Here is a 23404-nt window from a genome sequence, read left to right as displayed (position 1 = left end):
CCTTGCAACTTGTTTTGACAGCAGCTCGTTATTGCAATGATGAGCCTAAGTATCAAAGTTCACAGCAAGTAGTACTGATAGGCCTACTAGTACTTGTAGGCAATTATTGTAATAGACAACAAGAATGCACCAGTGGTTTGTTTTTCAAGTGTCTGTAAATCTATTTCCTTTTGAAGAACAAAAAATAACAGTAATTCTGTTAATGCTACTAGCCAAAGCAAGCAAAAATAACAATACGCTTGTATATATGTAATTGGCCCTATTGGTTATTACCTTTCTAGGTTTAATAGTTGCGTGTGTCTGCGAGGCGTGTAGTGACGAGGCGTGTAGTGACGAGGCGTGTAGTGACGAGGCGTGTAGTGACGAGGCGTGTAGTGACGAGGCGTGTAGTGACGAGGCGTGTAGTGACGAGGCGTGTAGTGACGAGGCGTGTAGTGACGAGGCGTGTAGTGACGAGGCGTGTAGTGACGAGGCGTGTAGTGACGAGGCGTGTAGTGACGAGGCGTGTAGTGACGAGGCGTGTAGTGACGAGGCGTGTAGTGACGAGGCGTGTAGTGACGAGGCGTGTAGTGACGAGGCGTGTAGTGACGAGGCGTGTAGTGACGAGGCGTGTAGTGACGAGGCGTGTAGTGACGAGGCGTGTAGTGACGAGGCGTGTAGTGACGAGGCGTGTAGTGACGAGGCGTGTAGTGACGAGGCGTGTAGTGACGAGGCGTGTAGTGACGAGGCGTGTAGTGACGAGGCGTGTAGTGACGAGGCGTGTAATGACGGCTCCTTCTGCTGGCAGGTGGCTGATTGAATTCTATTTTCTCAGGGCTTTGTGGCTTCCTGGTTCTTTGGGTAGATTGTATCTGCTGTATGTTTCCTCCTCAATGGGATGCTCCTCTGCAGGCTATCTGCTGCAGGTTTTGGCTTATATTAGCCTCTCTCTGCGCCCTCTTTTGCTGCTTGGCTCGCTGCCAAGTTACTGTCTCTGGCTCGCTGCCAGATGCCCTCTGCCTTTCTCTGGCTCGCTGCGAGTTGCGCTCTGGCTCGCTGCCAAATCCTGTCTGTTTGGCTTGCTGCCAGCTTCTCCCTTATATACTTATTCTCGCATAAGTGTCAAATGTCACTGGATTCTTACAACATTTTCGTAATGTCTGTTTCTAGCGTCTCCGATGTCAGCCAGCGGTCCTTTCTGACATTTGGTATCTGACGCCTTGACAGTTGACATCTTATGGGATTCCATGACAATGTGATATGCCTGTGAATTAAACTAATAATTTGTACAAGGCTTGTCTTCCATGTCAGCCAGCGGTTCTTTCTGACATTTGGTATCTGATGCCTTGACAATTGGCACCTTATGGGATTCCATGACGCTGGGATACATTCATGAAATAAACTAAGTCTATAACTACAAACTTGGCCATAACCTGAAAAACCATCAATAGCTGATTCATATAAAATGGATTTTGCTGTAATCTTCATTCTGAGACAGTTATAATAATTTATCTTACATAAAGTAAAAGAGATAATCATATTTCATGCTATTCTATATTCATTACATAAATTCTTTTTTTTTAAAAACATTAAAATTCATGCATTGTTATATTATGATTTTACAAAGTCATATTATCTATAATTAATGATATTATAAGCTATATCTATAAAAGTGTTGTAAATGTTCAATTTCGTTTACGACTGGTCGATGGTTCGATGTATGTATGTCCTTGCTTGTGCTTGTTCCTGTAATTGATTAGCGTAAGGCTATACATCTTCTTCATGTGTAGTGGTGACATCATATACAGTCGGGCTTGTTAATATCTCTTCATCAATTGTAATGGCTTGACTGCTACTATGTTTGGTACATGGGAGCATAGGGGTAATACATCAATTATTACGCTGTTTGTAGCAGTGGGAGAGGTTGCCGTTAGTCTTAGTTTTTTTTAAGTTTCCTGTGCCGGCATTACCTGTCAAACAATTTGCTTATAAATTGTTTGACAAGCAATGCTGTGTTGTAGCAAGGCTTGTAATATGGATGCTTTTTTCATACTGCCCTGTCATCACTTCTATCACTGATGCAATCCTATCTCTGCAGTCTGACACGCTGATCTGTCATAGCTTCCAATACTGATGTATTCGTAACTTGGCAAATTATCACGCTTTGGTTTTAGCATTACAATATCCGTGATGCCAATTTCAGCGTGAATGCTGCTTTCTGCAAGCTTTCAAACTTTCAAACTTTCCAATCCTGACACATACTGGCCCTCAGGTGATGCCAGACCCTGGCTTAATCATTTGCAGGAATCCATTTTGATCATCTCCTATCTATATGCTGTTTGGTTTTTGGTCTTTATTCGCCTGTCACAACAATGATCATCATCTCAGTTCATTAACATTCATTACGTACTTCTGTATTTTGTCTTTCTTTTGGTTAAGTAGGCTCTACGGGCGTGTCATATTGCAGTTTCTCAATCCTCATTAGATGACTCTCCATCGCATAGCCAATTTGCTTCAGGTTAAAGAATGTCGATCACTCTTCTGTCAATTTTAGGTGGGTCATCCGGGAAATATTTTGCACTCACAATATCATCGTGACAGTCAACCGCATTGGATATACGTATATGTATACTTGCTTATTGTTTTACGCAAGTTGCTTATAATTATTGCCGTCTGCATGTCCTCAATTGTCGATAAGTATCTAGTTGTGTATTTGCTCTAGGATCAAGCTGTAAAGTATTTTATTCTTTTTATAACCTTTTTTTATGTAGTTTTTCTTTAAAATGTATTGATATATGTGTAGAGCTGGATGCTGTAAGCTACTCCAAATCATCCTGTAGCTCATCGTCATAAATATAATCCGTCATCAGTTTTTTCTTTGTACGGCTTTGTAGCTCATACCTTCTGTTTGTTGTTGTCATATTTTTAGGCGTGCTTTCTCCTCCAAGTCTTCCGTAATGTGATTGCATGTCGTTTGACAGTTCAGATACATGTATATCGCCATGTATCGCCTTTGTTGCATTGTTGTCTAACACACTTGGGTGCTGTTGGCTCGTCCATGAGAAACAATAGGTGCGTTAAATCCAGGTATCGAGTTGAAAAAGTTTGGCTGCTATTTTTCCTGTTCATCTTTGGCCACGATAGATAGTGTCTACTTCTTTGTTTGGAAAGCATATTCATTGCTCCCAAACTGTAACACTTCTCGTATATTTGTAGATTCAGCACTTTTACCTCCAGTGTAGAGTCTTTGGACTTACCTGACGTTATCTCGTCAGGTAAGTCCAGTATTAAGTATGGGTGCGATCTGGGGTCATCTGCTGTGTGACATAGTATGGGATTATCTGGGTGCGCTTTTGCTTTTCCAATTAGGCTGCAAACCAAAATAATAACAGTTGCCAGAGCAATCGGTCCTCCTGCCTCTTTCAAGATGATTGTCAGTCTTCCTGTCATTAGGCTTGGGCTGAGTTGAGCTTTGTGGCTTGGCTTAGTCTTAGTCATATCAATTGCTGCCTTTTTCTTTCTCCTTTCTGGCTTTTCTTTTTTCACATCACAAATAGCATTTGTCTCCCTAAGGCAACTAGTGCTTTGAGAATTTTCTTCGTTTTCTGTAATTGTAGGATCACTAGAGGCTGTACATGTTAGTTTCTCGTCCTCTGCGGTGGCCTGTTGGGCATTAGAGCTTTGTCTGATCCATAGTTGTGCCATACGAGTGTCCAAGCTGTTAAGAACTCTGTGTGGTTGTACTAGTAGTTCCCTTATGTATCCTTTGGGTATCCAGGTTGCTGTTCTGGCCTTTGCTTGCATCGTTTGCGTTTCCTTGCTGGTTTTTTCAGATCGCTTTGATTGGTTTTCGAGGGTGTTGATTTGTGCTATTGTATCATCTGTTGTCCAACGTACTTCTCTCTCGCCTTTCTTTATGTCCTTGAAGTTCTCTTCTCTTGTAATATTTTGATGTTGCAGTTTTTGGTTACACTGTACATCGTTTTGCCTCTGAGCTGGGATATTTTCTTGATTCAGTATATCTTCCCTGTCTATCTCTAGTTGTGCCAGCTCTGCTTCATATACTCGATTCCAATTATCTTCATCAGTATTGTAATTGCTCGTCCATGTTAATAAGTTGTACCATTCTTCATTGGTTGTTGTTTGTATTGCATTGGGCTCCGTATCTAGGATCATGGCTTTATTATCTGCAAACCATTTGATATTTTCTCGCAGTTGTTCATCTAGTTCACGCTCCTCTGTATGTTCACTGTTGTCATCAATGCGGTTTTCTTCTGTCTAGCTGCTGCTCTATCTGTGGCTGAGGGGTTGTCTGTTCTTTCTGTGGCTGAAGAGTTGTCTGCTCTCTCTGTGGCTGAATAGTGGTCTGTTCTACCTGTGGCTGAAGAGTTGTCTGCTCTCTATATGGCTGAAAAGTGGTCTGTTCTATCTGTGGCTGAAGAGTTTTCTGCTCTTGTTCAGTTGCAGCACAATCAAGCTTCTCCTCTACATGAACTGTTGGTGTAGGTAGGTTTGGGTTTAGATTGTTTACCACTCCTGTCTTATTAGTGTTTTGACCTTTATGACTATTGAGAGTGTTGACAGCCCTCAGCTGGTTTCTGGTATCTCGAAAGTGCACCATGCGGTTTTGTTGGGCCATTTGTCTTTTTGGTGTAGAGTTGGCTGCTCCCCTACAAAAGTAGTATTGATGACCAATGCCATTGCAGTTTGTGCATATGGGTCTGCCATCCATTGTGAACTCTTGACCCACATGCTGGCGATGATGTTCTCTTGCTGTTTGCATCTGGTTCTGTCTCCATGATTGTCCTTGAGGCGCTCTTGAAAAGTCGTTATTTCTTTGATTTCTCCAACGATTATCAATTCTTCTGCCTGAGTAATATTGTGCTTGGCCGTTTCTATGATTGCCGTGAAATTGTCTACCCATTGGTTTATTCCATCTTCTATCTCATCAGTTTGAGTTAGTTGTTGCATTACCACCGTAATTTCTATCTTGCCTGAACCAGTTGTTATTATTATCATGCCCACGTCTGCTCTCTGCTACTCTCTCAGCTTCTCTTAGCTCCAGGTTTTTCAGGCTGTGCTTCATTGCCTCCATCTGTTCTTCCAGTCGTATGTCATGATTTACTGCACTAATATTTGCCTGTGCTGACTCATAAAGTAGAATAGCATTTGTCTTTTGCATCCTTTGTGCTGCTTTGAAGGCACTGTCTGCTGTAGTAATGCTGGGATTGTTTAGCAACCCTCTCTTGAAGGTCACTGGCAGGCCTCAGACAAATGACCATAATATTATTTGTTCTAGCGCATCAGCAGTCATTGTGGGAAACAGTCTTTTAGCCATAGTCGTGATGCTTGCGTAGTAGGCCTACTTGCCAACACTTTCAGACTCCTGTTTTACTCTGTTGTTTAGGTCTACTGTATTAGCTATTCCATCTGTCACTGCAAATTTTTCAGCGAGTTCAGATGTGAGTATGTTATAATCTTCTTTAATGGTTGGATTTCTGGCTATTATATTGCGATAAGTAATGAGAGCGCCTTCGGTGAGATATAGTGGGAGTATTTTTCCCCAATTTTCTCGCGGAATACTTAAGGCTTGGCAGTTCAGCTCATAATTGTCTTTCCATTCACTGAAAGTGATTTCTGCTGAGGGTTCATTTGAGAACTTTTCTACTTCAGGTAGTCTTGTAGCTACATTTATTATATTTGTAGTTTGCCCATCTGCTCGTGTCATAATTTGTTTTGCCGGTGGTCCATGCATTCGCTTGGTAGGTCGTCCTTGTGTTTGTTTGTCTAAGTCGAAACTGTCAGGTTCATAGTAAGGCATCCACTGTTCCTGCAACGGCTGGCTGCTTTGTTGGTAATGCTTCTGGTTTGCTGTATTTGGCTGAAGTGTTGATTTATACGTCTCTTTATCCTTATTACCTTTTTTCCCAGTAGCATCTGTGGATGATCATGTTCAACTCCACCTTCTGGATAGTTTAATCCCTGTCTCAGCTTTAATTTATGTTGTGATTTGCTGCATAATCTTCCTTCATCTAGCTCTCGCTGTCTTTGTTCTTCTAGCCATGCTAACTGCTCTTGTTCATGTCCTTCATATTTTGTTGAATATGGCTCTTGTGGGAATTGTCTCCTCTCTTGACATGATGCTCTGCCATGTTCTCTGTCCACTTCAGCTGTGCAATACTGTTTTGGTTTAAGTATGCTTTTCTTTGGTGATAAATTTTCGTTGCCCTTCATTTTTTCTTCAGCTACTTCTTCTGCTTCTGATTTACGCATGTTTTGCGTCTCTTCTGCTCGCGCACCGTTCCTGCTCCTTCCATTTCTTGGAGACTGTACTCCGATTAGATATTTGGCTGTCTCTCGTAACCAGCTCATAATGGCATAAGCTTAATATAACATGCAAAAGTATATATCAAGTATTCAAAGCAGTACTAACTAGTTGTTACAGCTATTTTTGTTTGGTAATAATACCAAAAATAATGTTTTTGGAAGAATGAAAGATAAGTAGCGCAAATATATCCAAAGCTAGATAATTAAGTTCAAAAATCCTTTCAAATAAAAATATTCGAGTCAGTCTCGGTAGAACCTCCACTTTGTCAGGGGAGAAATTTAAAGAAAATAAGAATTAAATATTAAATATTTAATACTATTTTTAATTGTTAGCAGTAGTAATAATAATTGTTGATAATATTTGAATTTTTTAAATTTATAATTTCAGAAATAATAATGAAAACTGTATCGTTTTTGTGTTTTCTCTGAGTGTAATAATATTATGGTTCTATGGTTCTATGTGTAATGGTTAGCCTCTGGACCTTGAGTTCAATTTCTCCCAAGACAAATTTTGACCGCAGACAAAGTGGCATTTCTGCCCACAAAAATCCGACTGCTGCTATAAGGCCAAATTGAAATAACAACTCAATCAATGGAGATGGACACTCCTATAATTCTCCTTGCAACTTGTTTTGACAGCAGCTCGTTATTGCAATGATGAGCCTAAGTATCAAAGTTCACAGCAAGTAGTACTGATAGGCCTACTAGTACTTGTAGGCAATTATTGCAATAGACAACAAGAATGCACCAGTGGTTTGTTTTTCAAGTGTCTGTAAATCTATTTCCTTTAGAAGAACAAAAAATAACAGTAATTCTGTCAATGCTGCTAGCCAAAGCAAGCAAAAATAACAATACGCTTGTATATATGTAATTGGCCTTATTGGTTATGACCTTTCTAGGTTTAATAGTTGCGTGTGTCTGCGAGGCGTGTAGTGACGAGGCGTGTAGTGACGAGGCGTGTAGTGACGAGGCGTGTAGTGGCGAGGCGTGTAGTGACGAGGCGTGTAGTGACGAGGCGTGTAGTGACGAGGCGTGTAGTGACGAGGCGTGTAGTGACGAGGCGTGTAGTGACGAGGCGTGTAGTGACGAGGCGTGTAGTGACGAGGCGTGTAGTGACGAGGCGTGTAGTGACGAGGCGTGTAGTGACGAGGCGTGTAGTGACGAGGCGTGTAGTGACGAGGCGTGTAGTGACGAGGCGTGTAGTGACGAGGCGTGTAGTGACGAGGCGTGTAATGACGAGGCGTGTAGTGACGAGGCGTGTAGTGACGAGGCGTGTAGTGACGAGGCGTGTAGTGACGAGGCGTGTAGTGACGAGGCGTGTAGTGACGAGGCGTGTAGTGACGAGGCGTGTAGTGACGAGGCGTGTAGTGACGAGGCGTGTAGTGACGAGGCGTGTAGTGACGAGGCGTGTAGTGACGAGGCGTGTAGTGACGAGGCGTGTAATGACGGCTCCTTCTGCTGGCAGGGGGCTGAACAAATTCTATTTTCTCAGGGCTTTGTGGCTTCCTGGCTCTTTGGGTAGATTGTATCTGCTGTATGTTTCCTCCTCAATGGGATGCTCCTCTGCAGGCTATCTGCTGCAGGTTATGGCTTATATTAGCCTCTCTCTGCGCCCTCTTTTGCTGCTTGGCTCGCTGCCAAGTTACTGTCTCTGGCTCGCTGCATTCTTGAAATAAACTAAGTCTATAACTACAAAATTGGCCATAACCTGAAAAACCATCAATAGCTGATTCATATAAAATGCATTTTGCTATAATCTTCATTCTGAGACAGTTATAATAATTTATCTTACATAAAGTAAAAGAGATATTCATATTTCATGCTTTTCTATATTCATTACATCAATTCTTTTTTTTTAAAACATTAAAATTCATGCATTGTTATATTATGATTTTACAAAGTCATATTATCTATAATTAATGATATTATAAGCTATATCTATAAAAGTGTTGTAAATATTCAATTTCGTTTACGACTGGTCGATGGTTCGATGTATGTATGTCCTTGCTTGTGCTTGTTCCTGTAATTGACTAGCGTATGGCTATACATCTTCTTCATGTGTAGTGGTGACATCATATACAGTCGGGCTTGTTAATATCTCTTCATCAATTGTAATGGCTTGACTGCTACTATGTTTGGTACATAGGAGCATAGGGGTAATACATAAATTATTACGCTGTTTGTAGCAGTGGGAGAGGTTGCCATTAGTCTTAGTTTTTTTCAAGTTTCCTATACCGGCATTATCTGTCAAACAAGTTACTTATTAATTTTTTGACAAGCAATGCTGTGTTGTAGCAAGGCTTCTAATACGGATGCTTTTTTCATACTGCCCTGTCATCACTTCTATCATTGATGCAATCCTATCTCTGCAGTCTGACACGCTGATCTGTCATAGCTTCCAATACTGATGTATTCGTAACTTGGAAAATTATCACGCTTTTGTTTTAGCATTACAATATCCGTGATGCCAATTTCAGCGTGAATGCTGCTTTCTGCAAGCTTTCAAACTTTCCAATCCTGACACATACTGGCCCTCAGGTGAAGCCAAACCCCGGCTTAATCATTTGCACGAATCCATTTTGATCATCTCCTATCTATATGTTGTTTGGTTTTTGGTCTTTATTCGCCCGTTACAGCAATGATCATCATCTCAGTTCATTAACATTCATTACGTACTTCTGTATTTTGTCTTTCTTTTGGTTAAGTAGGCTCTACGGGCGTGTCGTATTGCAGTTTCTCAATCCTCATTAGATGACTCTCCATCGCATAGCCAATTTGCTTCAGGTTAAAGAATGTCGATCACTCTTCTGTCAATTTTAGGTGGGTCATCCGGGAAATATTTTGCACTCGCAATATCATCGTGACAGTCAACCGCATTGGATATACGTATATGTATACTTGCTTATTTTTTTTACGTAAGTTGCTTATAATTTTTGCCGTCTGCATGTCCTCAATTGTCGATAAGTATCTAGTTGTGTATTTGCTCTAGGATCAAGCTGTAAAGTATTTTCTTCTTTTTATAACCTTTTTTTATGTAGTTTTTCTTTAAAATGTATTGATATATGTGTAGAGCTGGATGCTGTAAGCTACTCCAAATCATCCTGTAGCTCATCGTCATAAATATAATCCGTCATCCGTTTTTTTTTTGTACGGCTTTGTAGCTCATACCTTCTGTTTGTAGTTGTCATATTTTTAGGCGTGCTTTCTCCTCCAAGTCTTCCGTAATGTGATTTCATGTCGTTTGACAGTTCAGATACATGTATATCGCCATGTATCGCCTTTGTTGCATTGTTGTCTAACACACTTGGGTGCTGTTGGCTCGTCCATGAGAAAAATAGGTGCGTTAAGTCCAGGTATCGAGTTGAAAAAGTTTGGCCGCTATTTTTCCTGTTCATCTTTGGCCGCGATAGATAGTGTCTACTTCTTTGTTTGGAGAGCATATTCATTGCTCGCCAACTGCAACACTTCTCGTATATTTGTAGATTCAGCACTTTTACCTCCAGTGTAGAGTCTTTAGATTTGGAGCACGTTATCTCGTCAGGTAAGTCCAGTATTAAGTGTGGGTGCGATCTGGGGTCATCTGTTGTGTGACATAGTTTGGGATTGTCTGGGTACGCTTTTGCTTTTCCAATTAGGCTGCAAACCAAAATAATAACAGTTGCCAGAGCAATCGGTCCTCCTGCCTCTTTCAAGATGATTGTCAGTCTTCCTGTCATTAGGCTTGGGCTGAGTTGAGCTTTCTGGCTTGGCTTAGTCTTAGTCATATCAATTGCTGCCTTTTTCTTTCTCCTTTCTGGCTTTTCTTCTTTCATATCACAAATAGCATTTGTCTCCCTAAGGCAACTAGTGCTTTGAGAATTTTCTTCGTTTTCTGTAATTGTAGGATCACTAGAGGCTGTACATGTTAGTTTCTCGTCCTCTGCGGTGGCCTGTTGGGCATTAGAGCTTTCTCTGATCCATAGTTGTGCCATACGAGTATCCAAGATGCTAAGAACGTGTGGTTGTACTAGTAGTTCCCTTATGTATCCTTTGGGTATCCAAGTTGCTGTTCTGGCCTTTGCTTGCATCGTTTGCGTTTCCTTGCTCGTTTTTCAGATCGCTTTGATTGGTTTTCGTGGGTGTTGATTTGTGCTATTGTGTCATCTGTTGTCCAACGTACTTCTCTCTCGCCTTTCCTTATGTCCTTGAAGTTTTCTTCTCTTGTAATATTTAGATGTTGCAGTTTCTGGTTACACTGTACGTCGGTTTGCCTCTGAGCTGGGATATTTTCTTGATTCACTATATCTTCCCCGTCTATCTCTAGTTGTGCCAGCTCTGCTTCATATACTCGATTCCAATTCTCTTCATTAGTATTGTAATTGCTCGTCCATGTTAATAAGTTGTACCATTCTTCATTGGTTGTTGTTTGTATTGCATTGGGCTCCGTATCTAGGATAATGGCTTTATTATCTACAAACCATTTGATATATTCTCACAGTTGTTCATCTAGTTCACGCTCCTCTGTATGTTCACTGTTGTCATCAATGCGGTTTTCTTCTATGTCTAGCTGCTGCTCTATCTGTGGCCGAGGGGTTGTCTGTTCTTTCTGTGGCTGAAGAGTTGTCTGCTCTCTGTGGCTGAAGAGTGGTCTGTTCTACCTGTGGCTGAAGAGTTGTCTGCTCTCTATGTGGCTGAAAAGTGGTCTGTTCTATCTGTGGCTGAAGAGTTTTCTGCTCTTGTTCAGTTGCAGCACAATCAAGCTTCTCCTCTACATGAACTGTTGGTGTAGGTAGGTTTGGGTTTAGATTTTTTACCACTCCTGTCTTATTAGTGTTTTGACCTTTATGACTATTGAGAGTGTTGACAGCCCTCGGCTGGTTTCTGGTATCTCGAAAGCGCACCATGCGATTTTGTTGGGCCATTTGTCTTTCTGGTGTAGAGTTGGCTGCTCCCCTACAAAAGTAGTATTGATGACCAATGCCATTGCAGTTTCTGCATATGGGTCTGCCATCCATTGTGAACTCTTGACCCACATGCTGGCGATGATGTTCTCTTGCTGTTTGCATCTGGTTCTGTCTCCATGATTGTCCTTGAGGCGCTCTTGAAAAGTCGTTATTTCTTTGATTTCTCCAACGATTATCAAACCTTCTGCCTGAGTAATATTGTGCTTGGCCGTTTCTATGATTGCCGTGAAATTGTCTACCCATTGGTATATTCCATTTTCTTCTATCTCACCAGTTTGAGTTAGTTGTTGCATTACCACCGTAATTTCTATGTTATAATGTATGTTATAATCTTCTTTAATGGTTGGATTTCTGGCTATTATATTGCGATAAGTAATGAGAGCGCCTTCGGTGAGATATAGTGGGAGTATTTTTCCCCAATTTTCTCGCGGAATACTTAAGGCTTGGCAGTTCAGCTCATAATTGTCTTTCCATTCACTGAAAGTGGTTTCTGCTGAGGGTCCATTTGAGAACTTTTCTACTTCAGGTAGTCTTGTAGCTACATTTATTATATTTGTAGTTTGCCCATCTGCTCGTGTCGTAATTTGTTTTGCCGGCGGTCCATGCAGTCGCTTGGTAGGTATATAGTCCTTGTGTTTGTTTGTCTAAGTCGAAGCTGTCAGGTTCATAGTAAGGCATCCACTGTTCCTGCAATGGCTGGCTGCTTTGTTGGTGATGCTTCAGGTTTGCTGTATTTGGCTGAAGTGTTGATTTATACGTCTCTTTTTCCTTATTACCTTTTTTCCCAGTAGCATCTGTGGATGATCATGTTCAACTCCACCTTCTGGATAGTTTAATCCCTGTCTCAGCTTTAATTTATGTTGTGATTTGCTGCATAATCTTCCTTCATCTAGCTCTCGCTGTCTTTGTTCTTCTAGCCATGCTAACTGCTCTTGTTCATGTCCTTCATATTTTGTTGAATATGGCTCTTGTGGGAATTGTCTCCTCTCTTGACATGATGCTCTGCCATGTTCTTTGTCCACTTAAGCTGTGCAATACTGTTTTGATTTAAGTATGCTTTTCTTTGGTGTTAAATCGGGTGAGTAATTATAATGCATTGCTTCTCGAGGCTGATAGCATTCTTCATCTACTCTTTCCTGTTCTCGGCGTCTTCGCTTGTAGCGGGTTGGCTGTTCATTATCGTGCATGTTCATTCTCTCCTGTCTGTAATTTTGCATTGGTTTGTAGTTGTCTGCTGCCTGGCTCATGAAGTCTTCGTCATGCTTGTCTGCTCTGCTACACTCTATTTTAAAATAGCTTAGCTTAGTACTGCGCTCTCGCATGCTTGGTTGCATAATTCTACATGTACAGTTCTCTTCATCTGAGCTTTCTTCTTCATTGCTAATTAACAAGGCATCTTTCATTGGTCTGTACTGATTGGCGCGGGTATTGACTTTATACCCTTGTAACTGAGAGCTGTGGAAGATTTATACCTTCGAGGCGGTACTTCTTCATTAATTGTGCAAATATTTAAAGGTGACGACAGTAAGTTAGCATGGTGTCCATGCTCCATTGTTTTCATATGACCTTTGTAGCTGGGATGTTTGGTTTGAGGATCCTCATCACTGAGCGTGTCATGGGTCAATCTATGAAGCCAGTCGTTATATCTACACTGTAGCTTGTGCTGCCGCCTTCTGGCTGTAGTATCACTTCTATGATTGAGTGGTTGTGCTAACATTGCTCGCTCTGTGTATTCCTCATCATCTCCACTAACTTATGTTGCAGGTGCTCTGGCTATTGGTGACCGACGTACCGCGGGTGTGGAAGCAAGAGGAACTGTGCAGTTGCACTCATTTCCGTATTCGTCTCGATAGAAAATGTCTCGCCATCTGAATCGACATTCATCTGTAGCCTTGGTCTCATAGGCGTCTGGCTCCGAATAATATATTCATCATCAGAACCAATCTCATCATCTACAGCTTCTTTATCACGTGCCTCCTCGTCTCGGCTATCATCTTGCTGAAGGAGCTCTTCCTGTTGCTGTAAGTTTTCAGTAGTCATTTCCGTTGCCCTTCATTTTCTCTTCAGCTACTTCTTCTGATTCACACATGTTTTGCGTCTCTTCTGCTCGCGCATCGTTCCTGCTCTTTCCATTTCTTGGAGACTGTACTCCGATTAGATATTTGGCTGTCTCGTGTAGCCAGCTCATAATGGCATAAGCTTAATATAATATGCAAAAGTATATAACAAGTTTTCAAAGCAGTACTAACTAGTTGTTACAGCTATTTTTGTTTGGTAATAATACCAAAAAGAATGTTTTTGGAAGAATGAAAAATAAGTAGCGCAAATATATCCAAAGCTAGATAATTAAATTCAAAAATCCTTTCAAATAAAAATATTCGAGTCAGTCTCGGTAGAACCTCCACTTTGTCAGGGGAGAAATTTAAAGAAAATAAGAATTAAATATTAAATATTTAATACTATTTTTAATTGTTAGCAGTAGTAATAATAATTGTTGATAATATTTGAATTTTTTAAATTTATAATTTCAGAAATAATAATGAAAACTGTATCGTTTTTGTGTTTTCTCCGAGTGTAATAATATTATGGTTCTATGGTTCTATGTGTAATGGTTAGCCTCTGGACATTGAGTTCAATTTCTCCCAAGACAAATTTTGACTGCAGACAAAGTGGCACTTCTGCCCACAAAAATCTGACTGCTGCTATAAAGCCAAATTGAAATAACAACTCTATCAATGGAGATGGGCACACCTATAATTCTCCTTGCAACTTGTTTTGACAGCAGCTCGTTATTGCAATGATGAGCCTAAGTATCAAAGTTCACAGCAAGTAGTACTGATAGGCCTACTAGTACTTGTAGGCAATTATTGCAATAGACAACAAGAATGCACCAGTGGTTTGTTTTTTAAGTGTCTGTAAATCTATTTCCTTTAGAAGAACAAAAAATAACAGTAATTCTGTCAATGCTACTAGCCAAAGCAAGCAAAAATAACAATATGCTTGTATATATGTAATTGGCACTATTGGTTATGACCTTTCTAGGTTTAATAGTTACGTGTGTCTGCGAGGTGTGTAGTGACGAGGCGTGTAGTGACGAGGCGTGTAGTGACGAGGCGTGTAGTGGCGAGGCGTGTAGTGACTAGGCGTGTAGTGACGAGGCGTGTAGTGACGAGGCGTGTAGTGACGAGGCGTGTAGTGACGAGGCGTGTAGTGACGAGGCGTGTAGTGACGAGGCGTGTAGTGACGAGGCGTGTAGTGACGAGGCGTGTAGTGACGAAGCGTGTAGTGACGAGGCGTGTAGTGACGAGGCGTGTAGTGACGAGGCGTGTAGTGACGAGGCGTGTAGTGACGAGGCGTGTAGTGACGAGGCGTGTAGCGACGAGGCGTGTAGCGACGAGGCGTGTAGCGACGAAGCGTGTAGTGACCAGGCGTGTAGTGACGAGGCGTGTAGTGACGAGGCGTGTAGTGACGAGGCGTGTAGTGACGAGGCGTGTAGTGACGAGGCGTGTAGTGACGAGGCGTGTAGTGACGAGGCGTGTAGTGACGAGGCGTGTAGTGACGAGGCGTGTGGTGACGAGGCGTGTGGTGACGAGGCGTGTAGTGACGAGGCGTGTAGTGACGAGGCGTGTAGTGACGCGGCGTGTAGTGATGCGGCGTGTAGTGATGCGGCGTGTAGTGACGAGGCGTGTAGTGACGAGGCGTGTAGTGACGGCTCCTTCTGCTGGCAGGGGACTGAACGAATTCTATTTTCTCAGGGCTTTGTGGCTTCCTGGCTCTTTGGGTAGATTGTATCTGCTGTATGTTTCCTCCTCAATGGGATGCTCCTCTGCAGGCTATCTGCTGCAGGTTATGGCTTATATTAGCCTCTCTCTGCGCCCTCTTTTGCTGCTTGGCTCGCTGCCAAGTTACTGTCTCTGGCTCGCTGCCAGATGCGCTCTGCCTTTCTCTGGCTCGCTGCCAGTTGTGCTCTGGCTCGCTGCCAGATCCTTTCTGTTTGGCTTGCTGCCAGCCTCTCCTTATATACTTACTCTCACATAAGTGTCAAATGTCACTGGATTCTTACAACATTTTCGTAATGTCTGTTTCTAGTGTCTCCGATGTCAGCCAGCGGTCCTTTCTGACATTTGGTATCTGACGCCTTGACCGTTGACATCTTATGGGATTCCATGACGATGTGATATGGCCGTGAATTAAACTAATAATTTGTACAAGGCTTGTCTTCCAGGTCAGCCAAGATTCTATTTTTTGACATTTGATATCTGATGCCTTGACAGTTTTCTAACATTTTATATCTGATGCCTTGACAGTTGGCATCTTATGGGATTCCATGACGCTGCGATACATTCGTGAAATAAACTAAGTCTATAACTACAAAATTGGCCATAACCTGAAAAACCATCAATAGCTGATTCATATAAAATGGATTTTGCTATAATCTTCATTTTGAGACAGTTATAATAATTTATCTTACATAAAGTAAAAGAGATATTCATATTTCATGCTTTTCTATATTCATTACATCAATTCTATTTTTTTTTAAACATTGAAATTCATGCATAGTTATATTATGATTTTACAAAGTCATGCTATCTATAATAAATGATATTATAAGCTATATCTATAAAAGTGTTGTAAATGTTCAATTTCGTTTACGACTGGTCGATGGTTCGATGTATGTATGTCCTTGCTTGTGCTTGTTCCTGTAATTGATTAGCGTATGGCTACTACATCTTCTTCATGTGTAGTGGTGACATCATATACAGTCGGGCTTGTTAATATCTCTTCATCAATTGTAATGGCTTGACTGCTACTATGTTTGGTACATGGGAGCATAGGGGTAATACATCAATTATTACACTGTTTGTAGCAGTGGGAGAGGTTGCCATTAGTCTTAGTTTTTTTGAAGTTTCCTATGCCCGCATTATCTGTCAAACAATTTACTTACAAATTGTTTGACAAGCAATGCTGTGTTGTAGCAAGGCTTCTAATACGGATGCTTTTTTTCATACTGCCCTGTCATCACTTCTATCACTGATGCAATCATATCTCTGCAGTCTGACACGCTGATCTGTCAGAGCTTCCAATACTGATGTATTTGTAACTTGGAAAATTATCACGCTTTTGTTTTAGCATTACAATATCCGTGATGCCAATTTCAGCGTGAATGCTGCTTTCTGCAAGCTTTCAAACTTTCCAATCTTGACACATACTGGCAAACATTTAAAAAAGTGCCCAATTTTGAAGTTATTATATACAGAATCCACCTATTGGTAATGGTTCTTTCATTGAGAAATAATTACTTAGTTTTTTTTTATCCAAAAATTGCCCCAAAATCTTACACAAAAAATAAACTTTTTTCTCATCTCACACATTTCCCCCATGCTTGGTTGGCAGGTCTGCTGTGATAAGTTTTAAAATAGTCCCTAGACCTGGCTTCCGGTGGGAACCACCAACACTGAAGCAATCTTTATACTCTTACTCCGCCGCCACGGATGGCATGTCACATATGCTGGAAATTGTTGTACTTGTTGTAGTAGACCTACTTGTTACTGTGGTGTTGGGTCAGGAGTTGTAGTAAGTAGCAGTAGTAGTAGACACAGTCAACCTTGGTTAGACTGGATTGTGGCTTTGGTTTGTGGATGTTTTTATTGTCATCCATTTAGGGCCTAATATAGTAAATTGGTCCAACCTAAGCTACAATCCATTCCAATCCAAAGTCATGTAATTGTTTTTGTTTATGCAAGTGTGGTGTTATTGTGATGTTGCTCAATAAATACTATTAATACGTAGTGTACATAGTGGGCAGTGTACATAGTGGATTAACTGATTATATGTAGTCTAAAGTGAACGGTATGTAGTGGAGTACACGGGCACATTATGGATGATGAGGCCTAAACTTGAAGTTTACAATCAACCCTGTTCTGCTATAGTGTAGAGTACAGAGTGTAGCCACATAACCATATGTAAGTATTCGAGGCCGTGTGTACTATATGACCTTATCCTGAACAGCATAACCATATGCAGCAAGTTATAGAGGCTTGTACCATATAACCATAAAACCCTAACCTTGTGCAAGGAGGGAAGGACTAGGGTCTCTTTGGGCCCCATATCACATGCACCACTGTAGTAACAGTAAACTAATAGGGTTTACTGGGAGCTACGTGTTATGTTTTAACCCTCCAGAATGTAAGTAAACCGGGTCCAGTTTGGATTGTATATCTTATCTAGTGCATGTGATATGGGGCCCAAGGAGACCCTAGTCCTTCCCTCCCAAAACTCCCGGGTATGGTTATATTGTGCATGATTAGGGTTATATATGATACCGGTACTAACCTCTAATCCTTACATGCAGTATGGCTATACTGTGCAGTATTAAGGTTATATATGGTACCTGTAAAAACCTCTACTTCTTGCATACAGCATAGCTATACTGCGCTAGATTAGGATCATATATCTTACCTGTACATGCTTCTAATCTTTGCATAGGGTATGGCTATGCTATACTGTGCAGGATTGGGTCATATCTGGTACCTGTACAAACCTCTAAGCCTTGCATATGATATGGCTGTATTGTGCAGGATCAGTGTCTTTTATGGTACCTGTACAATCCACTAATATCTGCATAAGTTATACTTTATACTGTGCAGGATTTGAGTCTTATATAATGGTACCTGTACAAGTCTCCAATATTTGTATATGGTAGGCCTATGGCTATATTGTGCAGGATTTATTAATGCCTTGCCATTGCAAAATGATGGCTCACCCATGGTTGTGGGCTTGTCCTTTTGTCATTGGCTCTTTACCATAATTGGTCTAGCCAACAATTGCTTTTTAAATTCATTTGCTTACAGACCAGAAAAGTCGACCCTGAAAAGTAGACCTATCACTAAATTGGAATAGACCGAGGCTAGATTAGATATATCCATGGTTTGAAAATCTTCAAAGTATATGGAAATAATCGTATTAAAATGTCTAAACTAAGGCCATAACAGTTTACACTTGAGGTGAGTGTAATATTTTATATATAGTTTTTGCATTGAAAATCTTTGGGTAAGGGAGGCTAATATGTTTTTTTAATTTTGCCATTACTTAGGTAATGGAGGCATTTAGGTTTTGTTTATTATATTTTGTTATGTTAAAATATATCTTTCAGGCTTGGGGAGTCGATTTAAGTATTTCTTACATACTTTGGGCATACAATGTTTATGGTACACAATCATGATTTTGGCCTGTCTGTCACAAATCTCCCTCAGTATAAAATGACGCAAAAAATATCAAACAGCATAAAGTCAGTCTTATTAATGTGTAAAATCTGCCCGTAATATGTATATTTTTAGGTTTGTGAAAGTTGACGGAAAAGAAATGGAAGATAATCGTGACTATATCAAAAAGGTGCGTATGTCTACAGATACACTGCTCATTGAGTCTGAACAAATACTTTCTTGGTTTAAGTTAAAAACGTCTCTACTGTTTAGTCGAGAAGCTGTAATTAATGTTTTATATCTTTATCTATTTTTCAGATAAGAAGGCTGCTCAGGACACCTAGAAGTAATGTGTTACATCAACTAGTGCAGTGGGAGAAACAATATTCCATTTTGAGAAGAGAGATTCCCATTACAAATTCTCATGCGCTGGTATTTATTTTAGCTAGAAACTGCTGTTTGTGTGTGATTAATATTTAAGTATTTATGATGCCTAGTCAAAGGAAACCTTTATGTAGTAAAACTAAGAATGTAAACTAAAGGCTTTAAAACTTGAATTTGTATGATTTTAGACAATGAGAAACGAAATATTGGTAGGCCTACATCACAAGCAGTCGGTAGTCAGAAACCCAATGTGTAAGTCACTATTTTCATCGTGAATGTTTGTGCCTAGCTAATTGTCATTTTTCTCTGGCCTCAGAGCTGCATAGATGACTCCGATTATCCATAGTTTGAGTAACCTTTAGCTTGTTTTGGTTGAGTATTATCCATGTAGTGTTGTACCATCCTGTAGCATATACCAAGCACACGGTTTGCTGTTCGAGCACTCTTGACAGAGTCCACGGATAAATACTGTGGAGCAAATTTATTTGACACCCATGGATAGGGTTTGTCCTAGTGTGGGGCAAGGTTTTCATGATCACAAGGATAACGGTTTGTCTTTTCAAGCTCGAGTTTTGGGTACTCCGAGTACGGTAGTGAAAGTTACTATACCTGAGTAAGTTAGGTAGTCGGATTCTTGCCCAGCGCAGCACTAGTTTGTCGTTGTCCCCATGGTATCTGAGCTGCGCTGATGAGGAGTCAAACTTTGAAAAATGTACTGCCTACTAATTGAGTGATTGGGATCATTATATAGTTTTAGGAATATTTTCTATGAGGAGTGCCTAATCTTTTTTCCTCCAACCTAGTTGCTATTACTCACGCAATGCGCTGTAAAGGGGTGGTGAAATGACCAGTAATATATAAACCACTTTTTGTTTTGGTTTTAGCAGTCAAGTTGTGAGAAATGAGGTTGCAGATAATAGTGAATCGCTGAATAATGGGGATTATGTGGAACAAACAAGATATATTACAGCTAAGGATTCTATTGAAACTCGTGTATGGTACACGAGTTTATATTTTAACATGTTATGTTAAAATATATCTTTCAGGCTTGTGGAGTCGATTTAAGTATTTCTTATATACTTTGGGCATACAATGTTTATGGTACACAATCTTGATTTTGGCCTGTCTGTCACAAATCTCCCTCAGTATAAAATGACGCAAAAAATATCAAACAGCATAAAGTCAGTCTTATTAATGTGTAAAATCTGCCCGTAATATGTATATTTTTAGGTTTGTGAAAGTTGACGGAAAAGAAATGGAAGATAATCGTGACTATATCAAAAAGGTGAGTATGTCTACAGATACACTGCTCATTGAGTGTGAACAAATACTTTCTTGGTTTAAGTTAAAAACGTCTCTACTGTTTAGTCGAGAAGCTGTAATTAATGTTTTATATCGCTATGTATTTTTCAGATAAGAAGGCTGCTCAGGACAGCTAGAAGTAATGTGTTACATCAACTAGTGCAGTGGGAGAAACAATATTCCATTTTGAGAAGAGACATTCCCATTACAAATTCTCATGACAAGATATGATTGATAAATTGTTAAGTAAATAATCAATGTAGGTACACGTTTGATAAGAATTAGGTAGGTATTATGGCAGTTGATAACTGTGGTCAGAATTGTCCTACCTATAAACCTATTTTACATACTTTTAGTTTACAGTAGGAAACCGGGTTACCTGCATATGACAAAAAGGTGTATATACATGTAGTTAAATACTTCCCCATTCAAAGTACAATTTGTGTGGCATGTATGGAATGCTCTTTTCAGGATTTTAAAAAAATTAATACTCGAGAAAAATTAACTGCACAAAAGTGTGTTTCGGATTCACCGAAAGTTAGCCTGCATTTTAGTGTAAAACTATTAGAGTACCCAAAAGTTGTATTACATCTTTCTCTTTAATAGTGTTGTTTGCATTTGATACCAAAATGGTACCCTTCTTGCAGCTTATCAAGACAAAACACACAAGTTATATTTATGAATTGTATGCAATGTATATATAATAGTAGTGAAATATTTGTTTCATTATCTTTCATTTTTGAAGCTTTTTATTAAAGTGGGATTGCAAGGTATGCATATGGATTAGGTCGTGTGCCATCTATGAAGAAATAATAAAATGTCCTTGTAAAACGTTTGTTTGCAAAGTAGTTATTTTCTTCTGTCCCTTTGGCCTAACATTGTGAAGACAAGTAAAGCATTTTTTGTTGTTTTATTTGATAATATAGTGCCTATAGTGAGACTAGTGAGATGGCTGATAAGACTATATCCAGTGTATATTGCATGAAATACTAATCTTTTGGTAGTAAAAATATTATGGAATCGGTAGTATGACCTCACGATATACTACCTATGCAGTGATTATCCGGTTGCGAATACTACAGATAACGTAGTAAGCCTCAATCCATCAGAACGCATATAAAACCATGATCTCTCAGGTATTAGTGCAATTAGTCACCACGCAAACATTGCGCACAGTGTCATAGACTTGTGTATGGGCTGTATTAAAATAGGAAGGAAATTAAAAAGGTCATGGATTTGAGTCTAAAACGAAGGTAGTTTTGGGGTCGCGTTTCATGCTCATACTTATTATCTTAGAGTCGCAAGTTCTAACTAATTACAAAACTGAAAACTAAAAGACTTACTGCGAACGAAACTACAACAGAACGTAAGTATTCCGCGACAAGATATGATTGATAAATTGTTAAGTAAATAATCAATGTAGGTACACGTTTCATAAGAACAGTAAGCAATTGCTAGATTTTAACGAATAAAACGTAGGAATTTAAATCAATCGCTTTTTAGTAAAAGTCGCGTGACGTGCCTAAGATGATCCTGAACTCTTTATTGATTAAAAATAATACTAAAACAGAAAAAATGTCCCTTTTTTCGGGCCAAGATGAAAGGTTAATACTTGAGAGTGTATAAATACAATCTACAGTGTAATTGTTCCTGTACAGATTTTTACAGTGTTATATTGGTACAAAATTGTAACGATAATATAATAATATATACAGAATGATACTTGAAAATAAAAATTGTATGAGTATTAGATTGACAATTTTTGAGGTTTATATTCTATCATCTGGATTGAGTATTGTTAGAACATCAGTCTTTTCGAGAGATTAAGGAACAAAAAGGCTGATGTTCTAACACGTCACTAGGTGCCGTGCCTAGTGAAATTAGTATTTGATTTTAATGGATTCAAATAAAATCATGAATAAAATTATTTATTTATTAACAAATTTTAATAAATCAAATAAAAGATACTCGGAGTACGATGTACCGTTTGGTGCTTTGTGTATATATATATTATTATTATTCTCAGTAGTACTAATCTCGCATTTTATCTTGTATTTTATTCCTTCTAAAAATCTTGTTGCCAAAATTTAATACTCGTGTTAATCATAATTAATTATATTTTATTGGTAGTGGCTCTCTATTTACTTTCTATTAACGCTCTTGGTGGGTGGGCTAAACAGGCCCGTTTTAGAATACCGTTATCCATAACAACGATATCTAATCTAAAATTTTCTCACTACACCCTTCTAGAAAGAAGAAAAGGTGTGGGAACTCTTTTATTACAAAAATTCTTTACTAAAAACCTCTCAGGTCTCGAGTTGTTCTCGGCCAAAAAGAATTAAAAAAACGCATTTGTCCAGATAGTTGGCACAAACCGACCTGCTTTCTGTCGAGAGTTGTGGTGCTTGATAGTATTTTTAAAATCAGGGACCGTAAATTTCCTTTCCACTACTTTTAAATAAGATGCACACCTAATATCTTTTCGCCATTTAGCTAAACTCTCGATCCCTGTATTTGCTCTGATTTCCATAAAACTGACTTGCCCCTTTAGTTTAAAAATGAACCTTAAAGCGGTGTTCTGTATTTTCTCAAGTCTTTTGATATCTTTTGATATCAAAATATGATATAAATATTTATATAAATATAAAATAGATAGAAGAAAGTTCAGTTTGAGTTATATCTATTTTCGTTTTCTTGTAAATAAAAATAAGGATTGGGAATAAAATTCAATTAATATAATTTTCTGAACAGTGAACAGAACAGGGAACACGACTGTTGGGTTAGTGAGAACTGTCTGTCTGCACTGAACCTGTGATTCCGTTTTGGTAAAACAATCAATTATTTCATTGTCTTCATCGTGGGAGTTTGTCATAAAATATTATTCTTTGCCCTGATTCTGATTTTTTTGTATATTTTTTACATTTTGTAACTTACAGCACATAGGGCCTATAATTTGCAGAACTAAAAAGAGCAGCAGGGGAACCAGCAGAACAACAATCAACAGGAGAGTCAGCGATAGAAGGACCGGCCATGCTATATGAGACTGGGCAATGGATGCCATTGCAGGAACTGCAGCTTGAAGATATTCTCAGTAAGATCTCAACACCATGTGCAATATCGGGTTGCCATTGTCATCAGTCAATATGTGTTATGCTTATGATACATTTGTTGTCACCTTTGAATACTGTAGAAAGTACTGAAACCTCAAACAAGTTATGTCGCTGGGTCCAGTTGGATAGTGGGTGTCAGCGACATCATTCTTTTGAA

At 39.5% G+C, this 23404-nt stretch overlaps 1 protein-coding gene and 1 long non-coding RNA gene across 3 annotated transcripts; one reads left to right on the top strand and one right to left on the bottom strand.

The window, feature by feature from the left end:
• Positions 1-4237: 4237 nt before the first annotated feature.
• On the bottom strand, positions 4238-5161 carry LOC137394340 (myb-like protein I). Its single transcript, XM_068081055.1, has 2 exons — positions 4974-5161; positions 4238-4649 (listed from the first exon to the last, which is right to left on the bottom strand). Exons 1-2 carry the CDS (start codon positions 5159-5161, stop codon positions 4238-4240), a joined length of 600 nt encoding a protein of 199 aa, XP_067937156.1.
• Positions 5162-12645: 7484 nt separating this feature from the next.
• LOC137395056 (uncharacterized) lies at positions 12646-18625 on the top strand. Of its 2 annotated transcripts, none has more exons than XR_010978436.1 (3): positions 12646-12773; positions 13014-13270; positions 18587-18625. It is a non-coding gene; the product is annotated as an uncharacterized lncRNA (long non-coding RNA). The 2 variants fall into 2 exon arrangements; XR_010978437.1 differs by lacking the exon at positions 18587-18625 and adding an exon at positions 15339-15420.
• The last annotated feature ends 4779 nt before the right edge of the window (positions 18626-23404 follow it).

Source organism: Watersipora subatra, chromosome 4, assembly GCF_963576615.1.
Source record: "Watersipora subatra chromosome 4, tzWatSuba1.1, whole genome shotgun sequence".
Classification (NCBI taxonomy): domain Eukaryota; kingdom Metazoa; phylum Bryozoa; class Gymnolaemata; order Cheilostomatida; family Watersiporidae; genus Watersipora; species Watersipora subatra.
This window is presented reverse-complemented; position numbering and strand designations above follow the sequence as displayed.